Source organism: Rhincodon typus, chromosome 9 (assembly GCF_021869965.1).
Source record: "Rhincodon typus isolate 14 chromosome 9, sRhiTyp1.1, whole genome shotgun sequence".
Classification (NCBI taxonomy): domain Eukaryota; kingdom Metazoa; phylum Chordata; class Chondrichthyes; order Orectolobiformes; family Rhincodontidae; genus Rhincodon; species Rhincodon typus.
The window spans coordinates 37642271-37667302 of record NC_063340.1 but is presented as its reverse complement, the minus strand read 5'-3'; the positions used below and the strand labels follow the sequence as shown (position 1 = coordinate 37667302).

General features: G+C 37.3%; 1 protein-coding gene across 3 annotated transcripts in view; it reads right to left on the bottom strand.

Moving 5' to 3' along the window:
- Positions 1–4916: 4916 nt before the first annotated feature.
- Positions 4917–25032, bottom strand: part of usp34 (ubiquitin specific peptidase 34) — a 267373-nt gene continuing 247257 nt past the window's right edge. For all 3 annotated transcript variants that reach the window (XM_048600750.1, XM_048600752.1, XM_048600751.1), the window contains exons 71-78: positions 20080–20184; positions 19846–19970; positions 18554–18677; positions 12942–13021; positions 11952–12092; positions 9544–9690; positions 8605–8764; positions 4917–6203 (exon numbers count right to left, since the gene is read on the bottom strand). In XM_048600750.1, the coding sequence (XP_048456707.1) occupies positions 5575–6203; positions 8605–8764; positions 9544–9690; positions 11952–12092; positions 12942–13021; positions 18554–18677; positions 19846–19970; positions 20080–20184 (1511 nt within the window). In that variant the 3' untranslated portion in view covers positions 4917–5574. The remainder of the gene's footprint in view (positions 6204–8604; positions 8765–9543; positions 9691–11951; positions 12093–12941; positions 13022–18553; positions 18678–19845; positions 19971–20079; positions 20185–25032) is intronic.

The window sequence follows — 25032 nt, the reverse complement described above, 5'->3', positions numbered from 1 at the left end:
TATAAAAGTATGTTGGTTTTTGTTGGTATGTTGGTAATCTGGATAAGGTTTTTATTTAAGATGGGACATATTGGCATTGAAGGGAGTTTGTGTAAGGGCCACTAAATTAATTCCTGATATGGAATTATTGCCTACTGAGACATTGGGCTTTTATTCACTGGGATTCAGAAGAATAGGATGAGATAGTGTTGAAACACAAAATTCTGAATCTAGAAACAAGAACGTTAATCCCTTATTCTGAAACTATCTATTTAAGATGGATAGAAGGAACTTCTTTATAGGAATAAAGTATTCCAGCAAATGCCATGTATTTGTGGACACTGAATCACTGTAGGATTCTGGCTTATGATCAGTAATTTGCTGATTTTTAGGTGGTTCGAATCAGACACCACTTCTGACACTGGGCTTATTTAGGAATGTGAAGAGAATGCAGTAGACAGGAGTTTCAGGGGCAAAAGAATCTCTGCATTTATTAAATACAAAAAATATATGACAAGAAATAAAGGCAAATACAACACAGTGAAATTAACACTATCATTTATACAGAGGATAGTGATTAAATACGCTATTAAATCAAATACAGGTTAAAGCACTATTAGAACTAAACAGCAGGTTTTGATCACAAACTTTTATCAGGTTGCCTACCCTTGGGGTTCCCTGCACTGTAACCACCCACCTTCCCCGTCCTGCTAGCTAGGTTGGATACTTTGGGGCCTCGGGAGTTTAAGATCACCAGTGAAGAAAAATGCGATTTGAAGTACTGCTAATCGCTCCCGGTGCCTTGAGGACGACCTCGGATGGCGTAGGCCTTCTGTCTGGGTTGAGTTCGCTGATGCGGGGGATGCGTAGTGGATTTATCAGGTGAGTACTTGGTTTTCCTTACTTTGTGGTGATTTTTACAAGCCGGTTTTCACCTCAGGATGTGTTTGAGGACTTGTGGTGTCGATTGGGTCAGTGATTTTGGAGGTAGTTGGTTAGCCTGGTATGGAACAGACCTATGTCAGTAGGTTTCGGGATTGCTGTTGGGATCCGTCTTCCGGAGATAGCTGTGCAGACAGTTCCCAGGGAGAAGTCACCCCGGGAGGATCAGGGCCTGCAATCATACTAATTGTGGGCCTCTTACCATCATGCCAAATCCATGCTTGCTGCCGTGTTACTTGTGTTCCCTTTGAGGCAATTGGCTTCCTGATAGTTAAGAGTAGGTGTGAATGTATTTTGATTAAATGCAATGTCTGGTATCTCTGTGCATGAATATTGATCAGAGTTGAATGTCTGGTATCTGGAGAGGTCCCATTCAGTCTGGGTTGGGTGGGGTTTAGGCCTAGTTGATTGTTCTTTTTACAGTGGATGCGTGATTTGGATTTTCAGGCTGAATAATGGTTCCAAGCAGCTATCTCCCGGTCTCTGTAATTTTCCCAGAGCATGGCCCAGCTGCCTTTTTTTTTACTTTTAAAGTTATTTGAAAAGTTCAGGATTTTGGTCTAGTATTTCAGAAAATGGGCACTTTTGCTCAACCCTACATCACTGAATATATTCAAGGATACAGACTCCCTTGCTGAACCGCAAGGGAGTCAAGAGTTCTGGGAAAACTGGAGTCAATATAGAATGTACTGAATGGCAAAACATACACTGAAGGATTGGATAACGCAGTGTGGAGCTGGAGAAACACAGCAGGCCAGGCAGCATCAGAGGAGCACGAAAGCTGATGTTTCGGGTCAGGACCCTTCCTAGTCCTCCACCTATTTAAATTCTTAACAGCAGGTGATTAGCAGTTGAGGAGCAACATATATCTCTAAACTTTTAAAATATGACAGTCAGTGCAAAAAGAGCCCATTGATGAAACAAAGGTACTGGAACGAAATAGATTTGCAGGTGATGGCCATTTGGTTCATCATATCTTTGACATCTCTTATTACTGTAATCCAAAATTAAATCCTCTTGTGCATTCATTTCCCCATAATTTTGTATTCATTACACCCAATAAGACTGTTTTTGCCTTAACCTTTCCATTTGGCAAGGCATGTCACATTTCCTTTGTGTTTGGCTTCCTCTTCATCTCTGCTCTCAACTTTTAGTGGTAATTCTAAATTGATAAACATGGCCACTGACTCATCAACCAAAGGGGTCTTTTCCTATTTTCTTTTACCAAACCAACCAATTTTAATACAAAACCTCAGCTACCTTTGTTCCCACGCTCTCTCTTCATCATTGCAGTTTCTCCACCTGTGAAATGATTCCAATGAATCTACAGGAGATATTCTCATGGGTTTGATATCCCCTCGGTAACAAAAACCCAAAATTACACCAACTGAACTAGAAAACTACATTTGATATGAACACTGAACAAGAAAATCAAACTAAGCACAAGAACAGAATATTTAACAGAAAAAAGTTTAGTATAAATCAAATAAATGAAATCTAAGCATGGACCAAAATGGAGTTAATTTAACCATCATAAGAAATATTCCTAAAGAATATTTGGCCACTATGATGATCATAATAATCCCAAAGTATACATTAATTTTTCTGAATGTGACATTTCTTGAAGGAAACCAAGATGTAATGATTCTTTAAGGTTACAAAGAATTATCCTGTGATCGGCGACAGGACATGGAAGGAGACCATAAGACGGAGGAGCAGAAATTAGGCCATTCAGCCCGTCGAGTCTGCTCCTCATGCAATCAGGGCTGATGAGTTTCTCAACCCCATTCTCCTGCATTCTCCCCCAATCTTTGATCCCATTAACAATCAATAACCTATCTATCTCTGTCTTAAATATACTCAATAACCTGGCCTCCACAGCCTTCTGTGGCAATGAATTCCATAGATTCACTACTCTCTGGCTGAAGAAGTTTCTCCTTATCTCCCTTCTAAAGGGTATTTCCGTTACTCTAAGGCTGTGCCCTTGGGTCCTAGTCTCTCCTCCTAACGGAAGCATCTTCCCAACATCCACTCCCTGTCCAGGCCTTTCAGTATTCTGCAAGTTCAATTAGATCCCCCCCGCATCCTTCTAAACTGCGAGTATGGACCCAGAGTTCTTAAACATTCCTCAAATTTTAAACCTTTCATTTCTGGGATCATTCTTGTGAACCTCCTCTGCACCTGTGCCAGGGCCAGTATATCCTTCCTGGGATATGGGGCAAAAATTGCTCACAGCAATTCTAAATGTGGTCTGACCAGAGCCTTGTAAAGCCTCAGAAGTACACCCCTGATTTCATATTCCAGTCCTCTTGAAATAAATGCCAACATTGCATTTGCCTAGCTACTGACTCAAACTGCAAGTTAACTTTGACAGAATCCTGGACTAGGACTCCCAAGTCCCTTTGCACTTCAGCTTTCTCCCCATTTCGAAGATATTCTATGCCTCTATTCTTCCTACCAAAGTGCATGACCTCACATTTTCTCACATTGTATTCCATCTGCCACTTCTTTGCCCACTCTTGTAACCTGACTAAATCCTTCTGCAGCCTCCCCACCTCCTCAATACTACCTGTCCCTCCAACTATCTTTGTATCATCTGCAAACTTAGCCAGAATGCCCTCAGTTCCTTCATCTAGATCATTAATACATAAATTCAAAAGTTATGGTCCTAACACTGACCCTTGTGGAATTCCACTAGTCACTGGCTGCCATCCTGAGAAGGAACTTCTTATTCCCACTTTTTGCTTCCTGTCAGACAGCCAATCTTCTATCCATTAAAGATCATGTGCTCAGATAATCATCAGTTGAGGTATGCTCCACATGTTTGAGAGTTTTCATCCAAAATGACTACAAATCTTTAAGTGGAGGCAGCTCAGACAGTATGTGGCCTTGTGATTTACTCCCTTCGTGCCCCTTCTTCAGATTAGTACCCTGCCAAAAATCCTTTCAGTAACAGGTTCTCAGAATCTGACAGTCAACAGCTGAGGATTACCTATAACAGGAGACATATCTTATATTATGCAGCATAGGATGGTCAATTCAATTGACATTAAATTCCATTATATTTAGATTACATCCTTTTTTGGGTTCAAATATCTTTAATTTCCATTGTTATCGATGCTGCATTTTGGTTTATTTGGGTAGAAAATCAATTTATCTCAATTATACCTGCAAATTTGACAAAATGATTTAAGATAAAATTTTACCCAGATTCACCTTTTCTCCCTTGCTGCATTTTGGATTATTTGTACATAGATCAGATAGTGCAGCAGCACAGTGTCTTCTTACTCCCCAATGTGTAGCTCTAAACGATTCTGGAATAGATGATCATTTGTTAGCCTTTTATCTTCTAGAATATTCTTCTGAATAGATCTGTCACATCAGAAGTTGAATTAACTTTGCATCTTTTTTTAAATTCAGAAATGATGAAAATGCAACTCTCTGTGCATAAGGTGAAAATTTGATACATTTGTCAGGAATGTGGATACGACTCTTTCAGAATGCATCAAGCATTAGTATGGTTTCAATACTTGTATATGGGAAATTCCTTTTCAACACAAAATCTAAATCCTCACCATTAAATGTTTTAAGACATTAAGCATTTCCAAAGCCTGTCCAAGTTTGGTTTAAAACGTATTTATAGGAAAGGCTTACAGTGGAATCAGGAAGGGACAGAGTGAATGATCTGGCCTTAATAACTGGTTCAATGCTTTTAGCAGAGTTGCATTGAACCTTCAGTGTTAGATTAAATCCATAATAGTGCATTAAAAACCCATTATAGCTGGCTTTTGTTTGAATGTCAGGGTAAAATGACTTGTCAAATGGCAAACTCGGATCTTCGGTCAATTTAACATGAACAACGAGACTGTGTCAGCAAGAAAGACAACTTCATTTTTTGATAATTAAGTTATGAATCCACTACCTACTTTATTCCTTTGTGCAGAATAGTTGGCAGTTAATTTTCTGTACATAATAAAACATTCTTGAGAACAAAATAAAGTTCTAATTTTTATTTTGTGTGCTTTATTTCCACCATGGGAAACCTGTTAGATAAAGCACCTTATTTATACCAGTTGATGTCTACAGAGGATTCTTAACAGAATCAAATTAATCGTGGTTGGTTTAGTATACAAGTAAACAACTTAATTTGGATAATAGAACCACGGAGATTTGAGGCAAAGTTGCCTCCTTAATAGAGTACAAAAACCGGCAACAAAAGACACAATATTATACACAGTAAAAATGCAATATCTTTAAATTACATCATACAATATGAAGAACAAAAATCTCTGTAACCCTTCACCCGAAGATACACCTCAAATCTGGATGAAAAGCCACAAATTACTTCTATGTAAAAGCTGACCATTAATATGATTGCCCTTGAGAAATGTGCTGTAAATGCCTTTGTTTTAAGTTATCTAGAAATTTGTGTTTAGGTTTCCACTTATCACATCTTCAAACGCATAACCCTAACACACTGGATTTCTCTCATGGCTGAGATGCTTCTTCATACAAACAACTAACAGGCATTCAAGCAGAAAAATGTCACTTGACAGTGAAGCACAAAGCATCAGATCCAACAGGCAGAACAAAATTAAACAAAAACTCAAACCGTATTTAAAAAAGACAAAACTAGTCATGCTAGTAGTCTCATCAAGAAGTGGGTTGATTCCCTCTGCTCAATATTCTTGTGACTGCACTAATTGTAGATTCAATGGTCCTGCACAAATTATCTAAAAGATCCTGTTGCTGCATATTAAAGAGTCCTCTGGAATGGGTACAGCTGTTGGATAAAGTGGTCTCTGGGTCAAAAGGCAGATTTTGAGCCTCACAGTTTCTAAGGTCAGTCAAATCCGATAAAACCGTAGTAACAGGTGGTGGTGTAGAGGGAGAGTCAGAATCATCTTCATTCACACTAGTTTCCTTTTCAGAATTTAGTAGCTCCTTCACCACTTTGCAATCCTCCACAGAATCCTCCCCCTGCAACTGTTCTAAACAGTCCTGAGGCCTATTGCTGAGTAATGTCTCATGTGCACCCGAAGAAAGTTCCATTTTATCTTCTTTTATAGAAATTGGATCAGGGGTTGGCGGGTCATGTTCAGTGCCTGGATCAATGACGGCTGAGTCTCTAGTCTCAGTGTCTGAGGTACTAGCTGGCGTCAGTGCCTCTCTAGGTTCTGTCCTAGTATCACTTGGAGTGCTGTGCCCAGTGCTGTTGTCCAGAGGATGTTCTTCGTCGCTACTAACACGCCTCCTTTTCACAGGAGTGGCTCCTTCATCATCTGTGGAAAGAGGGGGAAAAATGTCAAAACTTTACCTATTTTTTTAATGAGAAAATAATGCTTGATTGAGTTGCATATTGAAATGGTCTAATGCAATATTTACTTACAAAAATTGATACAATTGTTAACACGCAGAACTAAAGTTCTAACATTAAGAAGCTCAGAGCCACAGTATATGCCAAGATTGATTAAATATTTCAGGTAAAGGTGCTGGCAAAACATCCATTTGCAGACAGGAAAGAAATAAGATACTTATTCACAGCTCTAAGAATCTTAAAACAATTCAAAACGAACGTTTTCAGCAATAGGTGTTGTTTTTAAAGTATACTTGAAGTATGCTCTGTACTAAATTTATCTTTAAAAAGATTGAAAGTACATTTATGATTAGATCAGATCATCTTCTTCTCAAGGCCACTTGGGGACAGGAGTAAATGCTGCCCCAGTCAGTGGAGGCATATTGCATGAAAACAGGAATATTGCCCTGTATAACATGGATGCAAAGATTCAGCAACTTTTGTAAATGGGAGTTAAGCCTGTTAATTAAACTAATACCAATATTACTTCTCAACAAACAGGTTTCTAAAACTATTCTGCACTAGGACAAAACCTTGAAATCCTTATAATAATGCTCTGGGCCAAGTACAGAAAAGCTGCATTTTATGCAGAAGTACAGAATACATATCTGTAGTGTTACTTCCAAGCTTCATTTTAAACATTGACCTTTAAACATTTTATGACAATCTGTAATATCTATGACCTCCTTCACAGATAAAGTATTTTCGCTGTTAGATATATTTTCACATTTACATGAAAGCTGCTAGTAGAAGTATCTGCTGGAAAATGAATATTCTGTTAACGGGGCAACTCAAAGTTATGTCATGTCATGAAAATTCAAACAATAAAGCTTTAGGGGACAGAGTCATACCACAGCTATACAAAGCCCCAGACCCACCACAATTGGAATACAGTGAGCAGCTCCAGACACATTTTAGGAAGCATAATTGCTGTTGATAGGAATGCAGCCTAGACTTACCAAAATGACATCTGCCTCAAAGAGTTAAATTACAAGAGATTAGGAGGAGAAAGATTATTTTGGAATTTGGAAAATTAAGGGATAATTTGATAAGAGGTTTTCTAAACATTAGAAGGAACCCAGAGGTAGGTAGAAATAAAAGTCTTTCCTCTGGTTGGGTAATCTTGGATGATGGAGCAGATTTAAAAAAAAAGCACTACTTTTCAGAAGTGTAATTAGGAACATAGAAAGGGTGGAAGAAGTTAACTTTAAATCTGAGATTGATGGATTTTTGTAACATATTAAGGGCTAATACAGATACTTGGGTTTAGTCAACAGGTCAGTTATGAACTTACTGAATGGAGGAACAGGCTTGAGGAACTACATGGTCTGACTTCTGTTCCTGTTTTGCACCATTTTAGCTTCAGTAAGCCAATCAACTATATCCAATATCACATATATTAACTTTTGAGTTCCAAATTACATCTATTCATTATTTGGATACTTTGAGATAAAATGTGCAAGTAAACTAAAAATTTTATGAAGTAGCTGTATATTTTGATTTTACTGTGAACATGGTAAAATCAAAATATATGTTATTTCATAAAACTTTCATGGTGGAAGTACATTGATACCTTAAGATTTCTTCAGTTTTGTAGTTGCATTCGGTAGGTTTTCTTGCTTAACTATGTCTGGACTGCTTTTTAGTTTATCCCCTTTGTTCATCCAAATTTATTCTCCTATGGGTGAAAATGCTTTTGGAGTAGAGTTTGTTGAGTAGCTCCCTCAGAATATACATGCCAGATTCTTAGCATTTCTCCAACTGGAATTTCTCTGGTACTACCTATTTATTTTGGAGAGGGTGTACTTGTGCTATTGAACTGTTTCCCCAGTGTTGTCTATTTTTAAAAACCCTACACTCATGACACCATTTTTTTTTTGTCTGTCTGTATGAGCATGTAAAGGGATTTTAGCAGGGTGTCAGAGTTTTAACTAGTAGAGTTGTACGTTGCCAATTCATAGTAGCTTATCTACAGTCAGAATATATGTATTTGTAATAAATACGTGTTATTATTAAGTGCAGAGATCAAGTCTGCGCTTTCTATTAACTTGAAATCTATCAGACAGGTAAATCAGGGACTTTGCATTTTTTGATAACATTTTTAAACTTTAGTGACTCCTCCAGAAATAATGGAGCTTATTTCCAGCACACTATCCCAGTGAATTATAATGAAATAATACACACATAAATGGCAAGGCTTTGTAAATCTAAAATACTGTAGCACTGCATTGATGGGTTATTAGTTATGGTATTAAATTTTAAAAGCAAAGTGTCAAAATTATTGCAGAGAAACTAGATTTACTATCTTGATAATTTACGACATATACCTTTCGTCTTTCTTTCCTTTGCTTCCTGTTCCTGTAGTGCACTTCTCTGTTGTTGACAAGTTCTGCACTTGCTCAACAAGCCCTGTAGCGTCTGAACTAGTGCTGAATCCAATAGTTTGGGGGTGTGTATGGAAAGTAGCAAGGCAAGGGCTCGAAGATCCTGTTGAGAAGAAAATAAATCATAACCTGCCGCTAGTTGTTTAGGAACTGGGCTGAAAATGCCCCGTAATGTTTCACATGGGAGGTTCAGAGACACGAACGAGATTTGAATGCAATGAAGTTGTACGTGAACCAATTCCTGACAGGTGAAACACAAAATTCTAACCCACTGTGTTTTTAATCAGAATATGGTCTACAATGAATGAACATAAAACACTGAATATACTTCATATCAAAAGACCAATGCAGACATAATCTGTTGTCAAAAACAGTTGCTAATAAGCATGTAAATGATGGACAAAGGGGAAATAAAAATAGGGATGTTGGTTAGGGAACTTTGTGCAATGGAATCCATTAATTAATTTACTTCTGAACATTTGGATTCATTGTTTAAAAAATAATTCAGACTAAGAAAACAGAAGGTGCTAATCTCCGAAAATCTGTATGGAAACACAACTTTGTGACAGTGTTGGGATACACTGTCCAGGAGCTGCCGTTGACCTCACTAAAGTGCGGACTTAAAGGCCCTGTTTTTATACTTCAATGGCAGGTTGCCTGTCCTTTGGTTGGTTGAAAAGCTAATCTTTTGAACCTAGAATACAGCTGTTGTGGTAGGTTCCCACCTGAGTTACAGTTGAAATACACCAGATGGGTTGTTAATATTAAACAAAAAAGTGTGTTAAAATATTTCAGTCGATACAACATTTATAAAAGCTATATCAAGAGGAAAGTTAGAAAAATAAAGTTGATTTCTTAAAGAAGGACCATATGGAAACTTACCCCATTTAGAATAGCACCAACTTTAGAGATTTCAACACGTTGTCCCAGAAGTTCTGGCTCAAGATTATGGTACTCATTTATTAGATTCGTGATTAAATTAGTGATCAAACTAGAACAGTTTGAACTGGAAAATACCTGATTCTGAACCTGGATAAACAATGTCAAGAATGAGGGTGCTGCAGCTTCAAATAGAACAAATAAATAACTTGATACATTATTCAGCTACAAATGCATTTCCATACTCAAAAGGTGGCCAAAAAATTCTGGAAATTCTTCTTATATTTTCCAAAGGATTCTTGAAATTTCTCATGTTATAGAATCAGACTATACATCCGGCTCACTGTGTTTGTGCTGGCTCCTTGAAGGAGCTATTCAATTTGTCATACTCTTCTGCTCTTGCCCCATAGCTGAGCAAATTTCACCTTTTCAAGCATATATCCAATTCCCTTTAGAAAGCCATAGTTGAATCTGATTCTACCTCCTTTAACAACATTCCAAATCATAATTAGTTTGTTTAAAAATAATACTTAATTTCCCCCTCTGGGTTTTTGATAATTATCTTAGATCTGTCTTCTTGTTACTGACTTTCCAAACAATGTAAACAATTTCTACTCACCTACTTGATTAAAACCCTTCATAATTTTGAGCAAATATATTAAATCACCACTTTCATTCTTATTCTAAGGAGAAGAATTCCACCTTCCCTATTCTTTCCACATCAAGTCCTTCATCCCAGGTACCGTTATAGAAAATCTCCTCTGCAGTATCTTGAAGATATTATGGAACATACTTCACCCATGACAACCAGTCCTCCCATTTTCAAAAGATGCTAGTAAGTAAACCCTAGGTTCCTCTGTTCTTGCATCCCTAAAAATTATACCATTCAATTTATATTAACTCACTCTAATTTCCTTTAGAAATGCATCATTTCCTGCCTTGCTATTGCAGAATGTATGGGTTTGATGGCTTATCAACTTTTAAACTTCGTTAATTTTGAAGTCAGTGTTTCCTATTTAATTTCCTCGTTATTAGTTGCTCTTCTACATCTTTTTCTGGAATCTGCCTTCATATTTGCAGAGGAGGATGAAGGAAGAAGTGCTAAGGACATTTTCTGTTTTCGTTTTTACATGACTATTTGTTCATTCTATTACATGAGCACAGGGTGCCTGATGACAATGTTGTCAAACAATCTTGGTTCTCTTCAGATTCCATAATACTGTTTACATAAACTATGTAAATAGGTAACCATTCCTTCATTTACTTTTATTTTGAAGCCTACTTCTATGCTTAATATTTGAATCAAAAGGGAGACATTCTATTTAATGCTTCCACCCCAAGATAGGTACCCTACTGTAAGAGGTCTGAAGTTGTGCAACTTGTGCAAGGCTAGCTGAAGGTCATTTAATTAAAATTGGTTTATTAATTTGAATTTAAACACGGTTTACAAGAGATCTACTCAGGAAAAAAGGCTCACAAGCAATATTGTCGATGGATAGCAGATACATTGAGTAGTGAAAACATGAAAGTTAGCATACTAGTAAACACAGGAGAAAGGAACACACAAAGGTTCAGAAAGTTTACAAAGCTAACTAGATAGAAGGAAAAAGAACTAGCATTAGGAGATGAAGCTTGGCAGACCTAACGAACTAAAACAAAGTAAAAATGAATGTTGGGCATCAGAAATGGAGATCAAGGATGTCAAAGATAAAAGTGAAACTATGAAATATGTAGTTACGACAAAAGCAGTATTTCATGATAATCAGTTAAAATGTAGTATAAATAATACAAAAAGAATGTCAAGTAATGGGATAAACAAGCAAATCTTCAGAAGAAAATTGGATATTCAATTTCCAAGCAGTGTTTCTTGAAGTCACAAGAAATTGCAAATTTTTGGTAACTTGAATCAGTATCCATTCTTCCTTTAATCACTTTCTTCTGTTCCTTAACAGGAACACATTCATGGATGTACTTCACCCAACTGTTTATTAGCCACGCATCAAACTTGATTATTCAATTGCAAAGGAGGGGTATCCAATTGTGTCCTTTCAACAACCTGCACGCTTCCAGTCTGTAGCAATTATGCATGGGAATCTCTTCCTCCCTAAGCTAGGTTTGTTGAGATGATGCATTACCATTTGGTTCACGGCACCAGATGAGACCAGCTAACTCAGGACCAACTCTGGAATCTCTTGGTCTCTATGGCTCTGTTGCTCAATGGATGAACTGACCTAGCAGCATATTTTAAATCAAAGGTTCAGTTCATATTGACTGCGACAACAGAAATAAATTTCCTTAACTCTATGCAGCATATTTGCAATAAAGTATGGAGTTCTATTGTGTCAGGCACCAAACAATGCTTTATTAATGAATACAGGTCACACAGTACAGGAGCAAATTATATATCATACCTTGGGAAGAAAGCAAGCAAGAAAGGTATAAACTGCATTGTTATTCAGACATATCCTCTCGTCCATTAAAATGCATTTGATATATTCAGCAAATACTGGTTCATCACAGAGTAGTTTTACACAATTCTTCGCCATTGGTGACTGAAAAAAAAAGGTACGAGTGAGAAGAACAGTGCAACAAAACAGCCTGAATAACGTTTAACTGTGCAGTTAAGTGTACAGTTTTTGTTCAGTACATCCCTTCCCCAATCTTATTATTAAATATCAAACATCGTTCTCACTATGAAGGCTCAAAGGTAACTTCTAGGCCTTTAGTTGTTGCTCTCCAATCAGCCAAATAATTAAAGCAGCTCCCTATCGAGAATATCTTGTCGAATGTGTAACAGTGCTCAACACTAGAACTGAGTTCACCAAACGGAAAACAGTACAAGCTATTATCATTTATAAATAACTCTGAAGCAGGATATTGCTGTTCTGACATGCTGTGTCAACTGCTAAATGTACGTTTACTTTATACAGACTTCATGGTATCCCCAATAAACGCTTTGGTTTAAAATTACATTGCATAATTTGTCTTTCTCAGCTTGAGATGTAAGTTTACAGTAACTGTTGCGAAGAGTCAAAACTAAAGGCATCTTTTTTGTAAATCTTACCAAATACATAGAAGACCTTGTTTATTATCAAATACTGTGTGACTCAAAAGTTATCACACTCAGTTACAGTTACTGTTTATAGAATGGAGCTCCAATCTACGGGTAACAGGTGATCTATTGAAGACCTAACTGGTTGTTTCAGAAAATTAAAGGAGGAGTTGATGATGCCAACAATTGTCAATATTATCAAATACTGACAATTCTGAGTTAAAATTTATTTTTGCAATCTTTTTGTTTTGAGCTAGTTAAATTATGCCAACTAAATAGATTTTTTCAAATTAAAAAGAAGTATACCAACAATTTTAAACGTCATTACAATAGCAGAACTTTAAAATACCTGAGACTGGTAAATTTCTGTCCAAAGTTTAGGAAATAATGCTAAATGAAGAGGCAAGCCTTCATATGCTATCAAGACACCTGTATATCAAAAATAAATTGTAGTGTTACTGAAGGTGCACAGACACAGCCTTCACATTATTTACATCCTGCACAAAGTAAACAACACAATTTCTCGCCACTTTCACAACAAATGTTGAAAAGAAATACATGCCCAATTAAGTTTCCTAATAAAAGATGGATTGTAAGTTTGTGGCTTGTTCAAATTTTTAAAATAACTTTTTTAAAAAAAAATCAGCATTTTACTGAAAATGGTTCTGGTTAACATATACTAAATGGTAGAGTGAGTAATCAAAATGTAATTTATTTGGGTTTAAATGTGAGTAAAAAAAATTACACCCTATTATCTTGTTACAATTTCGTCAACATGGTCAACAATTCAGTTTAGTATTAAAATTATATTAACTGAAAACTAACATTTAGATTTTGCTACCATAGATTAAGAAACAGTTGAACAGATAAATCAAGGGCTTAATACCTTTATTATAACATTAAATAAGTTCAATCTGTCTGTAATATCTTCATCATTGCTTAGGTTTTTCAGTTAGTTTGTTTCTTTATTAATTCATCTGCTTTTATTACATACTGATCATTTACGCTTTTACCCACTGACATATCAGGGCACCATTGCTAATATATTTTAATGAGATAAGGGAGAAGGTTGATGAGGGTAACCCTGCTGATATGTTGTACATGGTATCCCCAAAAAACATTTGATAAAGTGCTGCACTACAAATTTCTGAGCAAGGTTAGAGCTTATGGAATAAAAAGGATAGTAGCAACATGGATATGGAGTCGGCCGAGTTCCAAGAAAGGGCGTAGCAGTAGTGGCAAATACTTGTTTTTCAGATTAAAAGGAAGGTTTAAACCAGAATTGCCTGTGCTGATGTTAAGACCCCTCCCTCTGATTAATATTCATAATGTAGATCTTAGTGCAGTGAAAAGTTTGCAAACAATACAAAACTTGAAGTATTGTGAACTGTGAGGAAGATAGTGTAGACCTTCAAAAGGACAGACAGGGTGGTGGCATGGGTGAAGAAGAGACAGATGACATTTAAGAATGCAGAGAGACAATATAAACTAAACGATACATTTCTAGAGGGGGCTCAGGACCACAGGGAGCTGGCTGTACATGTGCAAAAATCATCGAAAGTGGTACGAAAAATTGAGAGCACGAGTTAATAAAGCAGGGTTTAGAAGCAAGGACACTATGTTAAACTTCCATAAAATACAGTCTTGGGCTTAGATGGAAAACAGTGTGCAGTTCTGGGTGCTATACTCACAGCATAAAACAGGTGGCCATTCAGCCCACTATGACATCTTTGCCATTCAATGAGATTGTGACTGAACTGATAATCTTCAGCTCCACTTGCCTACCTTCTGCCAAAATCTTTGATTCTCTTACTGATTAAAAATCTATTTCAGCCTTTAATATATTTAACAACCCAGCCTAGGCAGCACTTCACAGTAAAGAACTCCACAGATTCACTACTTTCAGAGAAGAAATTCCTCCTCATCTCTGTCTTAATTGGGTGACCCCTTACTCTGAGATTGTCTCTTCTGGCTGTAGACTCTCCCACAAGGGGAGCATTTACCCTGTCAAGCTCATTAAGAATTTTATATGTTTCAACAAGATTGTCATTCTTCTGAATTCCAATGAGTCCAGGCCTAAGCTACTCAACAGCTCCTCGTAAGAGAATCCCTCGATACCTAGGATTAACATTGTAAGCCTTTTCTGGACTGGCTCCGATGCCAGCACACCTTTCCTTAGATAAATGAATCAAAACTGTTCACAGTATTCTAGGTGTGATCAAACTACTGCCTTGTATAGATTTCACAAGACTTCCAAATTTTTATACTCCATTCTCTTTGAAGTAAAGGAAGTTTTATTTTCGCCATTACCTGCTGAACTTGTAGGCAAGCTTTCTGTGATTTATGCCTGAGAACCATCAAACCCCTCTGTGCTGCAGCTTCCTGCAGTCTGTCTTCATTCAAGTAGTATTCAGCTTCTCTGTTATTAATGCCAAAGTGCGTACTACAAACTTTCCCACGTTATATTCCAACTGCCAAGATCTTGTTCACTCCATGAATGTGACACTCTCAATAGACTGTTTCATCTTCACCACTTGCCTTACCACCCATTTTTATGCCATCTGCAAACTTGGTAATGGGATATTCATTTCCCTCATCCAAGTTATTAACATATATTGTAAAAATTTACAGTCCCAGCACTGATCCCTGTGACACACTATTAGTTATATGTTGCCAGCTTGAAAATACCTCCCTATCCCAAATCTTTGTCTTCTATTACTTGGGCAATCTCTATCCATGCTGATGTACTACGAGCATTAATTATAGACTCTAAAACTTTCCCAACGACTTTCCAATTTTACTTCCAGAAGGATGTAGAAAAAGGTTAATGAGAAAAGCTCCTTATACGTGGCATTAAACTTATGTAGACAGATGGAATAGGGGTGGCTGTTTTCCTCAGAGAAACATAGGTTCTGCCTTGAACTGATCATGGTTGACAAAGCCATGATGGAACTGGTCAAAGTAATTAGGAAAATCTGTTCCCATTGGTAAAAGGATAGAGAATCAGACAGCACAGATTTAAGGTAACTAACAATGGCAATATAAGGAAAAGCTTCTTCAGTGAGTTACTAGATTCTGGAATAGATTGCCTGAGAGGCTACAAAAATAGACCAGAATCTATGGACTAGTAACCAAGTGCCTAGCTCCTGATTCCTCAAACCTATTCATCATATCTAAAAAGTACCAGTCAGGAGTGTAAAGGAATACTCTCCACTTGCCTGATTAAATGCACTTCACAAAGCCTCAAGAAATTCAACACCATCCAGGACAAAGAAGCCCACCTAATTGGCACCCCATGCACCAGTGACCCACAGTGGCAGCAGCATACATTGTTGACAAGATGCACTGCAGCAATTCAACAAGGCTCCTTTGACTGTACCTTCCAAATCTGCAATCTCTACCATTTAGAAGGACAAAGGACAGTAGCAGCATGGGAAAACCCACTTCCAAATTTCCCTCCAAACTGGCCACCATTCTGACTTGGAACTATATCACCAATCCTTCGCTGTTGCTCAGTCCAAATCCTGGAATTTCCATCCTATCAGTATATACCCAATCTCCATTTACTACAGCAGTTCAAAGCGGCCAACCACTGTTTTTTCTCAATAAAAGCAGGCCAGGTCAGCAATGAGCAAATAAAGAATATGGTGAAAATGTGGTCAATTGAGACATTGAAGAGTGAATGGGATTATTATCTGAGAAAGAAGGATGAGCAAGACTACAAAGGCACCGGCACAGAATGAATGCTTCACAACACAAACTCAATGGGCTGAATATGATTACAGCATAGCAGAAAACCAGAGTCACCATTCTCAAATCACAAAGACTTAGCATGCAGACAGAAGTAATTAAGAAGGCAAATAGAATTTGGCCTTTATTGCAAAAGGGATGGAGCATAAGAGTGGGGAAGTATTGTTACATCTGCACAGGACATTGTTGAAACCACATCTGGAGTATGTATGCAAATTCTGGTGTCCTTATTTAAGGAGGGATGTATATACATTGGAGGTGGTACACAGAAGGTTTACCGAGTTGTTTCCAGAGTTGACAGGGTTATCCAATGAGGAAAGGTTGAGTAGATTGGTCCTATGTTTGTTCAGAAGTGATTTTCATGAAATATAAGATCCTGAAGAGGTGTGACAGCATATATTGGAAATGTTGTCTCCCCTCTTGGGTGAATCTTAAACTAGTGATATAATTTCAGAATAAGGATAATCTTATTTAAGATTGTGATAAGAGGAAAGTTCTTCTCTCAGCTTCACTAATCTTTGGAATTCTCTACTGCAGAGATCAGTGGAGGCGTGATCATTGATCCTTGTATATTCAAAGCTAAATTAGACAGATTTCTGAATCTACAAAGGAGTCCAAGTTATGGAGGGCAGTTAGGAAAATGGAAAAAGAAAACTGATTAGGTCAGTGATGATGTTCTTCAATGCACAGTATGCTCAAAGAATCAAATGGCATATTCCTACTCCTATTCTCTACGAATAAACCAGTTTTGTAACACATGCAAGTGTTTTGATCCTAGTTGATGTTATTACTGGACAAACCTGATTTAGACAGGGTTCTGTCTAGGATCTATCATATCTTCATTTGTTTTTGTTTTAACTACATGGTGTCTTACTAAAACATAAGCATGCGATGCCGCAGATTTTGCTTTAACAATTACAGCAGAAGTTTATTAACAAAAGAAATTAAGATAAAATAGAATCAGCCAAACATCTCCATATAATACAAACATTTTAAAACAAACACTCTATTAATCCAAAAAACACCCTGCACAAATTGCAAAGACAAAATAGCGAAACAGCTTATGTATGTTACCCAAAACACACCTGATACAGTACCCAAATCACCACCTGTACAATATTAGAGTCAATGAGTAATAGAGCATGGAGACAGGCTTTCAGCCCAAAGTGGTCCATGCTGACATGGTACCCACTCAGTTAGTTCCAATTGCCTGCATTTGGTCCATATCCCTCTAAACTCTTCTCATCCATGCACCTATCCAAGTGTTTTTTTAAACATTGCCATTGTACTTGCTTCAACCACTTTCTTTGGCAGCCCATTCCATATATGCACCACTCTCTGCGTGAAAAAGTTGCCCCCTCAGGTCCTTCTTAAATCTATCCTCTCTCACCTTAAACCTACGCCCTTTAGTTTTCAACTCCCCATCTTTGGGAAAAAGACTATATGCATTCATCCTATCTATGTCCCTCATGATTTTATACACCTCAGTAAGGTCACCCCTCATGATTTTATACACCTCAGTAAGGTCACCCCTCATTCTCCCACATTCCAAGGAACCTCTGTATCTTACACCTTGGTAGTTTAAATCACTTGACTTCAACTTTTAGACTAGAACTGCAGATAGCTTCTTCCTAAAGTTATTATAAACCAGAACTTCAATGTACTCATCTTTAAGCAACCTCTTCAAGGTTTTATCCCAATATTTCTGCTTTGGGACTAACATTAACACTTTAGTCTAAGGCAATCCAGTTCACTCTATCCTTCCCTTGGGACTGCTGAAGACTCAAAGTAAAACTGGCATCCAAAAATCTTGCTCTAACCATGGCCATATCCCTTTAGCTTAAAAAAAATTACAGAAACTTCTAACAAACCTTAAGGCCCCACTGAATCACAAAACAATCCAAGATAAACAAAAAGAAAAGAATCCTTTAGTAATGCACACAAATTACATCACATAAGCCTATTCAAAATGTTGTCAGAGAGTTATTAGTTAGAACTCAATTCGTCAAGGCATTCTTCAGCATTACATGGGCCACAAGTGGTTGCTTTCTCTAGGAAATCTACCAATGAGAGAGTAAAGGAATATAATCTTCATTGGGAAAATGCTAGATTTTTAAAATTACTTTGGTACATAAACTACCAGACTAGAACACGGATACATTCACTGCATGTATTTATGCTATCTGTTTAAAAAGTCAGTTTGGTACATACTTAATTTCACTAGAGTTTCTGTAAATTTTTCACAGTTCACTGCTACTCGACATAAGAGATGGATGAACTGATGGTAAGAAAGGAAATAATCCAGTAGTACACGGTCATAAACATCATCCTTTCCCTGCAAAACAGACTCAGATTACTCAAGAAGATCATGACCTCAGCAAATTTTTCATCTTAGATTTTATGGAACACAAAACGCTTCATACCTTAAACAGTTTAAGGATGACAAACGTAAACTGTAAACATTTAAATGCGCATGTACTCTTGCAGACAGAATATTTAATCACAAATTTAGAATGAAACCAGAGGACACCTTCAATATGTTCCGTTATGCCAATGTTTGTTTGGGAAAAGAAACCCAAAGCCAATTCTGAAGCACAGACTGCCTTTTCAAAAAAAAATTAAATCTTACTAGTGGGTTTTTATCAATTAAAATTACCAATCCAAATTGACATAAACAACTGATACAGAGAAACAGGTGGTACCAGTTTTATAAAATCTGTATTGGTGTGGGTCAAAGTCTAAAATACTCTCCCTAACAAAAGTGAAAGTTTACCAACACAAAACAGACTGCAGTTGTTAAGGCAGTGGCTCACCATCAAATCTCAAGGACAATTAGAGTTAGGTAGCATATACTGCCGTTGTCAATGACATTTACACTCCATGAACTAATATAAAGAAATCCCTTCACAACCTGCTGAGGGAAATTACAAACCAAAGGCTTTGGAGGATTGAAAAACCATCTTAGTTACAAAATAAAAAAGCTTAGAAGTGACATACAAATTTACATTTACGTTGTAGTAAGTGAAGGAAATTATCTAAGATATTGAAGGCAGCAAGCAGATGGACCATGAACAAAATACACAAGGATAGGGTTTGGATCAAGCTCTGCTCTGCAATAAAAGTATGATTTCCGATTTACCAAATGTGATTGCCAGACATACTCTCACTCCATGACTCAATGACATTCTATGTAGTAAATTGATGGACTGAATGTTCAGTTTGCCAGAACATTGGCTGCTGTTTCTGTTTTGTCACGACTGGCTTTTGCCTAGGAATGGGTATCCTTAGTTGAGGTATTGCAAATCTGTCATACATTTTTAAAAGCACTGCTACTGCAGCAATTGGAGCTCCTAACAGCAGCAGCAGCTTGGAAAGTAGAAGCCTATGAAATTTCACGATGAAACTACCTCAACAAAAAGTGTTAATTTTTCTGTTACATTTAATCTCTGAAACAAATAATAAATTGTCTGCTGCATAACACATTTCCATAGATCTCTACATACCTTACTCGTTTCCACCATCGTGGGCAAGAGGCACATATTGAGTTCGGGACGGGGAGGACGTATATTGTTTTTTCCACCCATTAACTTTATATTCTCACGACAGGGGAAATAGGGCCCTAAAGACACTGTAAAATTAGTTTAAAAGATGAAGAGTGAAACAGAACCTTCCAAAGCAAGTAGAGATTTATTTGTTTTTATTATCTTCCAGTTAACTGTGTAAAAGATTGTACTTACTTGGTATACTACTATGGTGACAGGTGCAATGATTGTGCTGAAGGAATGGCACCAAAGTATGAAGGAAATCATGAGGACTCAGAAGAACAAGTTCTTTTAAAACATCTAGGAAGCAATGACAAATTTCTTTAATTTACACAAAAAGAAACATTTTCTAGATGCTGTTTTTGGTATGTCCTACCATGGACTTTTCTTTCTAAATAAAAATGATCAATTCATCGAGTTATTTTGAAGTGTGAAGCAGTGTAGTCATAATTTTTTTTTGAGATACAGATGTTATTTTCAAAAACACCTGCTTGAATTGCACTTTGATACAAGTTTTTCTTCTTTTGGTGACTGGATGCAATAAAGTGGCTGGCCAAAAAGGTGTAATTTTCTACAAACTATTCCTGAAATTAAAAAAAGTTACCATACAGATTTCTTAAAGTGATTTCAGTTCCAGCTACTAGACTAAAATTATGAGCATTTAAATCAAGCTACTGTAATCCAAATGCAAACTCCCTATCTCATATCCATCACAAATCCCAAGCTTGTTTCAAATTCCTTACATTTAGTTTTCTATCAACACTGTGGTCAGTACAAACATACAAGTAAATCTTTCAAAGATGGGCAGAAAAACAGACATAGCAATGAACACAGAAAAATAGCATTTATAAATTTATATTTTGTCCTGCCACAGCTTTAGGCTAATAGTCACGTGAAATACAATTCCACTTCTCAAACTGAATGCTGCAGCCAAAGTTTTCTCATTAGAAGTAAATAACCCAGATGGACTCATGCCTAATTTCTCCTTTTGCCTATAAAGAAAATATTCATATTCTCTGTTTACAAATTACTTGAGATCAGGAACTCAATGTATCGTGAATTGTGGGTACATATCCATGTGTTACTGAACCAATAACTAGTAATGTGACCTCATCACACATTATAGATTTTCTTTTTTTCCCTTTTTGTCAGGGCCATCGAAAACTGGGGATGAAAAAAAGAATAAACTTGAATCAGAAATAACCAAAGACCTTAACATTATAAGACATAGCAGCAGAATTAAACCATTTAACCTATTGAGTGTACTCCACCATTTAATCATGTCTGAGATGTTTCTCAACCTCATTCTCCCCTAACCTTTGATCCCCATATGAATCAAGGCCCTATCTCTGTTTTAAATACACTCAATGACTTGGCCTCCAGAGCCTTATGTGGCAATGAGTTTCACAGAATAATCACCCTCCAGCTGAAGAAATTCCTCCTCATCTCAGTTCTAAAAGTTTGTCCTTTCACTGTAAGGCTGTGTCCTCTGGTCCTAGTCTCTCCTACTAGTAGAAACATCATCTCTATGTCCACTCTATCCAAGCCTCTCAGTATTCTGTAAGTTTTAAACAGATCCTCTTAATCCTTCTAAACTCCATTAGGTACAGATCCAGAGTTCCCAACTACTCCTCATATGACAAATCCTTCATCCTCAGGATCATTCGTGTAAAATGCCTCACAGGGCCCAAAACGGCTCACAATATCCCAAATGCAGCCTGACCAGAGCCTTCTACAGCCTCAGCAGTATATCCATACTCTTGCATTCTAGTCTTCTGGAAAAGGTGCTAACATTGCATGTGCCTTCCTAACTGCCAACTGAACTTGCATGTTAAAGTTAAGAGAATTCTGAGCTAGGACTCCCAAATCCCTTTGTGCTTCAGATTTCTGAAGCCTTTCCCATTTAGAAAATAATCTATGCATCTATTCTTCCTATCAAAGCGCATAACCTCACATCTTCCCCATTGTGTATTCCATTAGTCATTTCTTTGTCCAATCTCCTAGTCTGCCCAAGTCCTTCTGCAGGCTTCCTACTTCCTCAACACTATCTGTCCCTCCACCTATCTTTATGTCATCTGCAAACGTAACAACAATGCCCTCAGTTCCTTTGCCCAGATCATTAATGGATAATGTGAATAGTTATGGTCTCAACATGGACCCCTGTGGAACTCCACTAAGTTACCAGCTGTCATCCTGAAAAAGACCCCTTTATCCCTGAAAATCCCTACTGGTCAACTATACCGAGATCCAAACAGTGTCTTCATACAACGCCAGGAATCATTCACATATAATTTGTAGACACTGGGATTTATAACATTCCTTTTTACAAACTGTTACCAATCTCCAAAGCAATCAAATTTATGAAATTGCCCTCAAATGAAGAATTTACCAACATTGATGAGGAGATCTTGATCTGGCATCAGGGATCTCACCTACTGGCTTGAGAGCCAGAGAGATACCCACTGTGCCTAGTTTTGTGAAGGCCTGCTGAACCTGACATCAATCAGGCAATGGCCAGGCCACACGTGGACATTCACCTTACACCAAGACCTCACAGCCAGAGGTCGGTAACTCTCACTCAACTCCACCACTGAGCAGTTGTGGTTGTTGCATCCCTTAGAGCCCCAGGATCAGGCACTAGGATCAAGGAATCCACATCATTATCACTACAACATTTCCCATGCTCCCCCATTGTGGTGACAAGCAGCTGACTGACAACAAGCCAATGCAGCCGGGTTAGTCTCAGCTGTGATGGGATGAGGGCCTTCAGCGATCCTCAAGTGGGTACTTGGGGGCCTCAACTGAAAGTGGTGCAGGGAAGTTGAACAAGGGCCTTCCAAATAGAACTTAATTTCCGTGGACAGGCAAAAGTGGTAGGGCTAAGGTATATCACGGACCCACCTAATCAAATGTCCTTCCCACCTTTGAGCTTGTCACCAGGGAGAGCAGAAGATTCTGTCCAAAATTCTGCTTTTTATAGTTTTAACTTTAACATGCTTCAAAACCAACACAAATTACATAAGAATTAACAGCATGATGCTTCAAATACAAAAGTAAGTTTTACATTGTTCTCTGAACAGTCAAGACAACAAAGAAATATTTTATACTACCAAAAACACTTGCCTTCAGCATGTATTCCAATATCTAGATTCACAGTTCCATATGATATTCTTTATTCATGTAGGGTGGATCAGGAGTCCTATCTGATAATAGCTTTAATCCCTGGGTTTTACAGATACAATCGGCACCAAGATACAATTCTAAGAACCACTCTCCCTCAAGTCACAATTCTTGACAAAATTCCTTTCTGAATGACCAACCAATAACACCTCAATTAACCATTTGGCTACTTCTGGTAGCAACTCCAAACAACTTGCAGTTTTGCAGGTTTTAAATCTTTCAAGCATGCTTATGTAGTGCCTCAAAGAGCTCTCATAACTCTTTGCAGATGTCTTCACTCTCCAGCTCTCCTCTATATCTGTCCAAATAACTTCTGTCTCAAGTTCTCTGCTATTGGAACAAATTCCAGATCAAGGATCCAGAATTTCTTACTATCCAAGAAAATTTCAAGTGATGCCTTAATAACTGATGCAATGACTGTTTTTGAGTCATAGGTCACCATATTTCCCAAAACTATCAGACCCCACCCCCACAAAAAATGTTATCATGCAGTAAATTTCACTTTACGGCACTTGGAAAAACAGCTAGGTCTTAACATCCCAAACAATTCATCAAATAATGTACTCCATGTTACACTGGCTACAATAATAATGCATTGTATTTACAAAACAGACTTCATTGCAAATTTCAGTGTTATTTTACAATCTTACAAAACCCAATACAGGTTTGGCTGGCTTTAGGCCATTGCTGTTACCATCCTTTGCTCTTTAAAAACTCTTGACATGTTGTCCTCAGTCACATTATTTTGGGCTGCAACGTGTCGTAATTTTTAGTGTAAGTGGAAGCAGCATCATATTCCACTAAAATGGACACTGGTTTCCAATTTCAAACTCTTCTACCAACATTAGATTTGTAGCCTGTACAGACCAGTAACCTTGCTCTTGCACTCCACATTGCTTTTTAAAATCAGCATTGGATTGTGCCGTACGGGCCGAGGGATCCTGTTTGAAATGAGACCAAAGGTCGTGCAATTTGTTTCGTCTAGTTAACTTTATCAAGAATAATATTGCCGATATACCATCTGTCTTCTGAATATAGACAGCTATGGATTGGAATGCATGAAGAAATCCTATCATAGTGTTTCTTACTTTCTTGATTTGGCAATTTCCTTTGTTCTTAATTAGAGCTAGACAGCAAATGTCAAATTGTTTGAAACTGACTCGAACCTCATGGTTCAATTTTTAGCTTCTCACTACTGTTTTCACCTATGTCTGCCGTTTTTTACATGTTCAAGCCTTGGAAAAAAATTCAATCAACAAACACCCATGGTGCTCTTCACATTATAGTAAAATTTAAGATAATTCTTAACTTTGGGCCTGAATTCCCTGTTTAACTCTTCAGTTTTCTTTTCCAGGAGATGTAGGTTTTGTTGAGTAAAATGCCCTTGAGCGACCTAACAACTGATTCTAATTCCAAATTTAGCACAGGTTTAGTTAAGAAAGCTTGATATTACCTTTTATTCAGTAACTAAGACACATTTTAAATTAACCTGGTACGAAGGAACAGGTAAACAAATTTCCAATGATCCAAATGAATATGTTTTTATTCAGCAAACCTGTCTGGACAGAACTTCATCTCACTTGCCAACATCAACGATTGTCTCTCTCTAAGGAAAATACTCAATTTTGTCTGCCATACCAGATAAACATGGGGACATTAGACTCTCACAAAAATCTCTTAAGCCTTCTATAATCTCTGCAATGAAAAAAAGGTCTCCCTGTTTGCAGTAAACATGACTAATTAGGACAATATCAGATTACCCTTCACATGATACAAACTCTTAAAATTAATTTTATTACACATTCTTAAAACAATTATATAGATTCCCAAGCCATCGTAAAGAATTTACATATTTACTGTTGCTGTTGCCTCCAGTTTAAAAACAGTCACAAATATATATAAAGATAAATTGCTCTAACTGAACATCAAGTGTTTACCTACAATTTCAGAAGAACACTTGAACTCTTG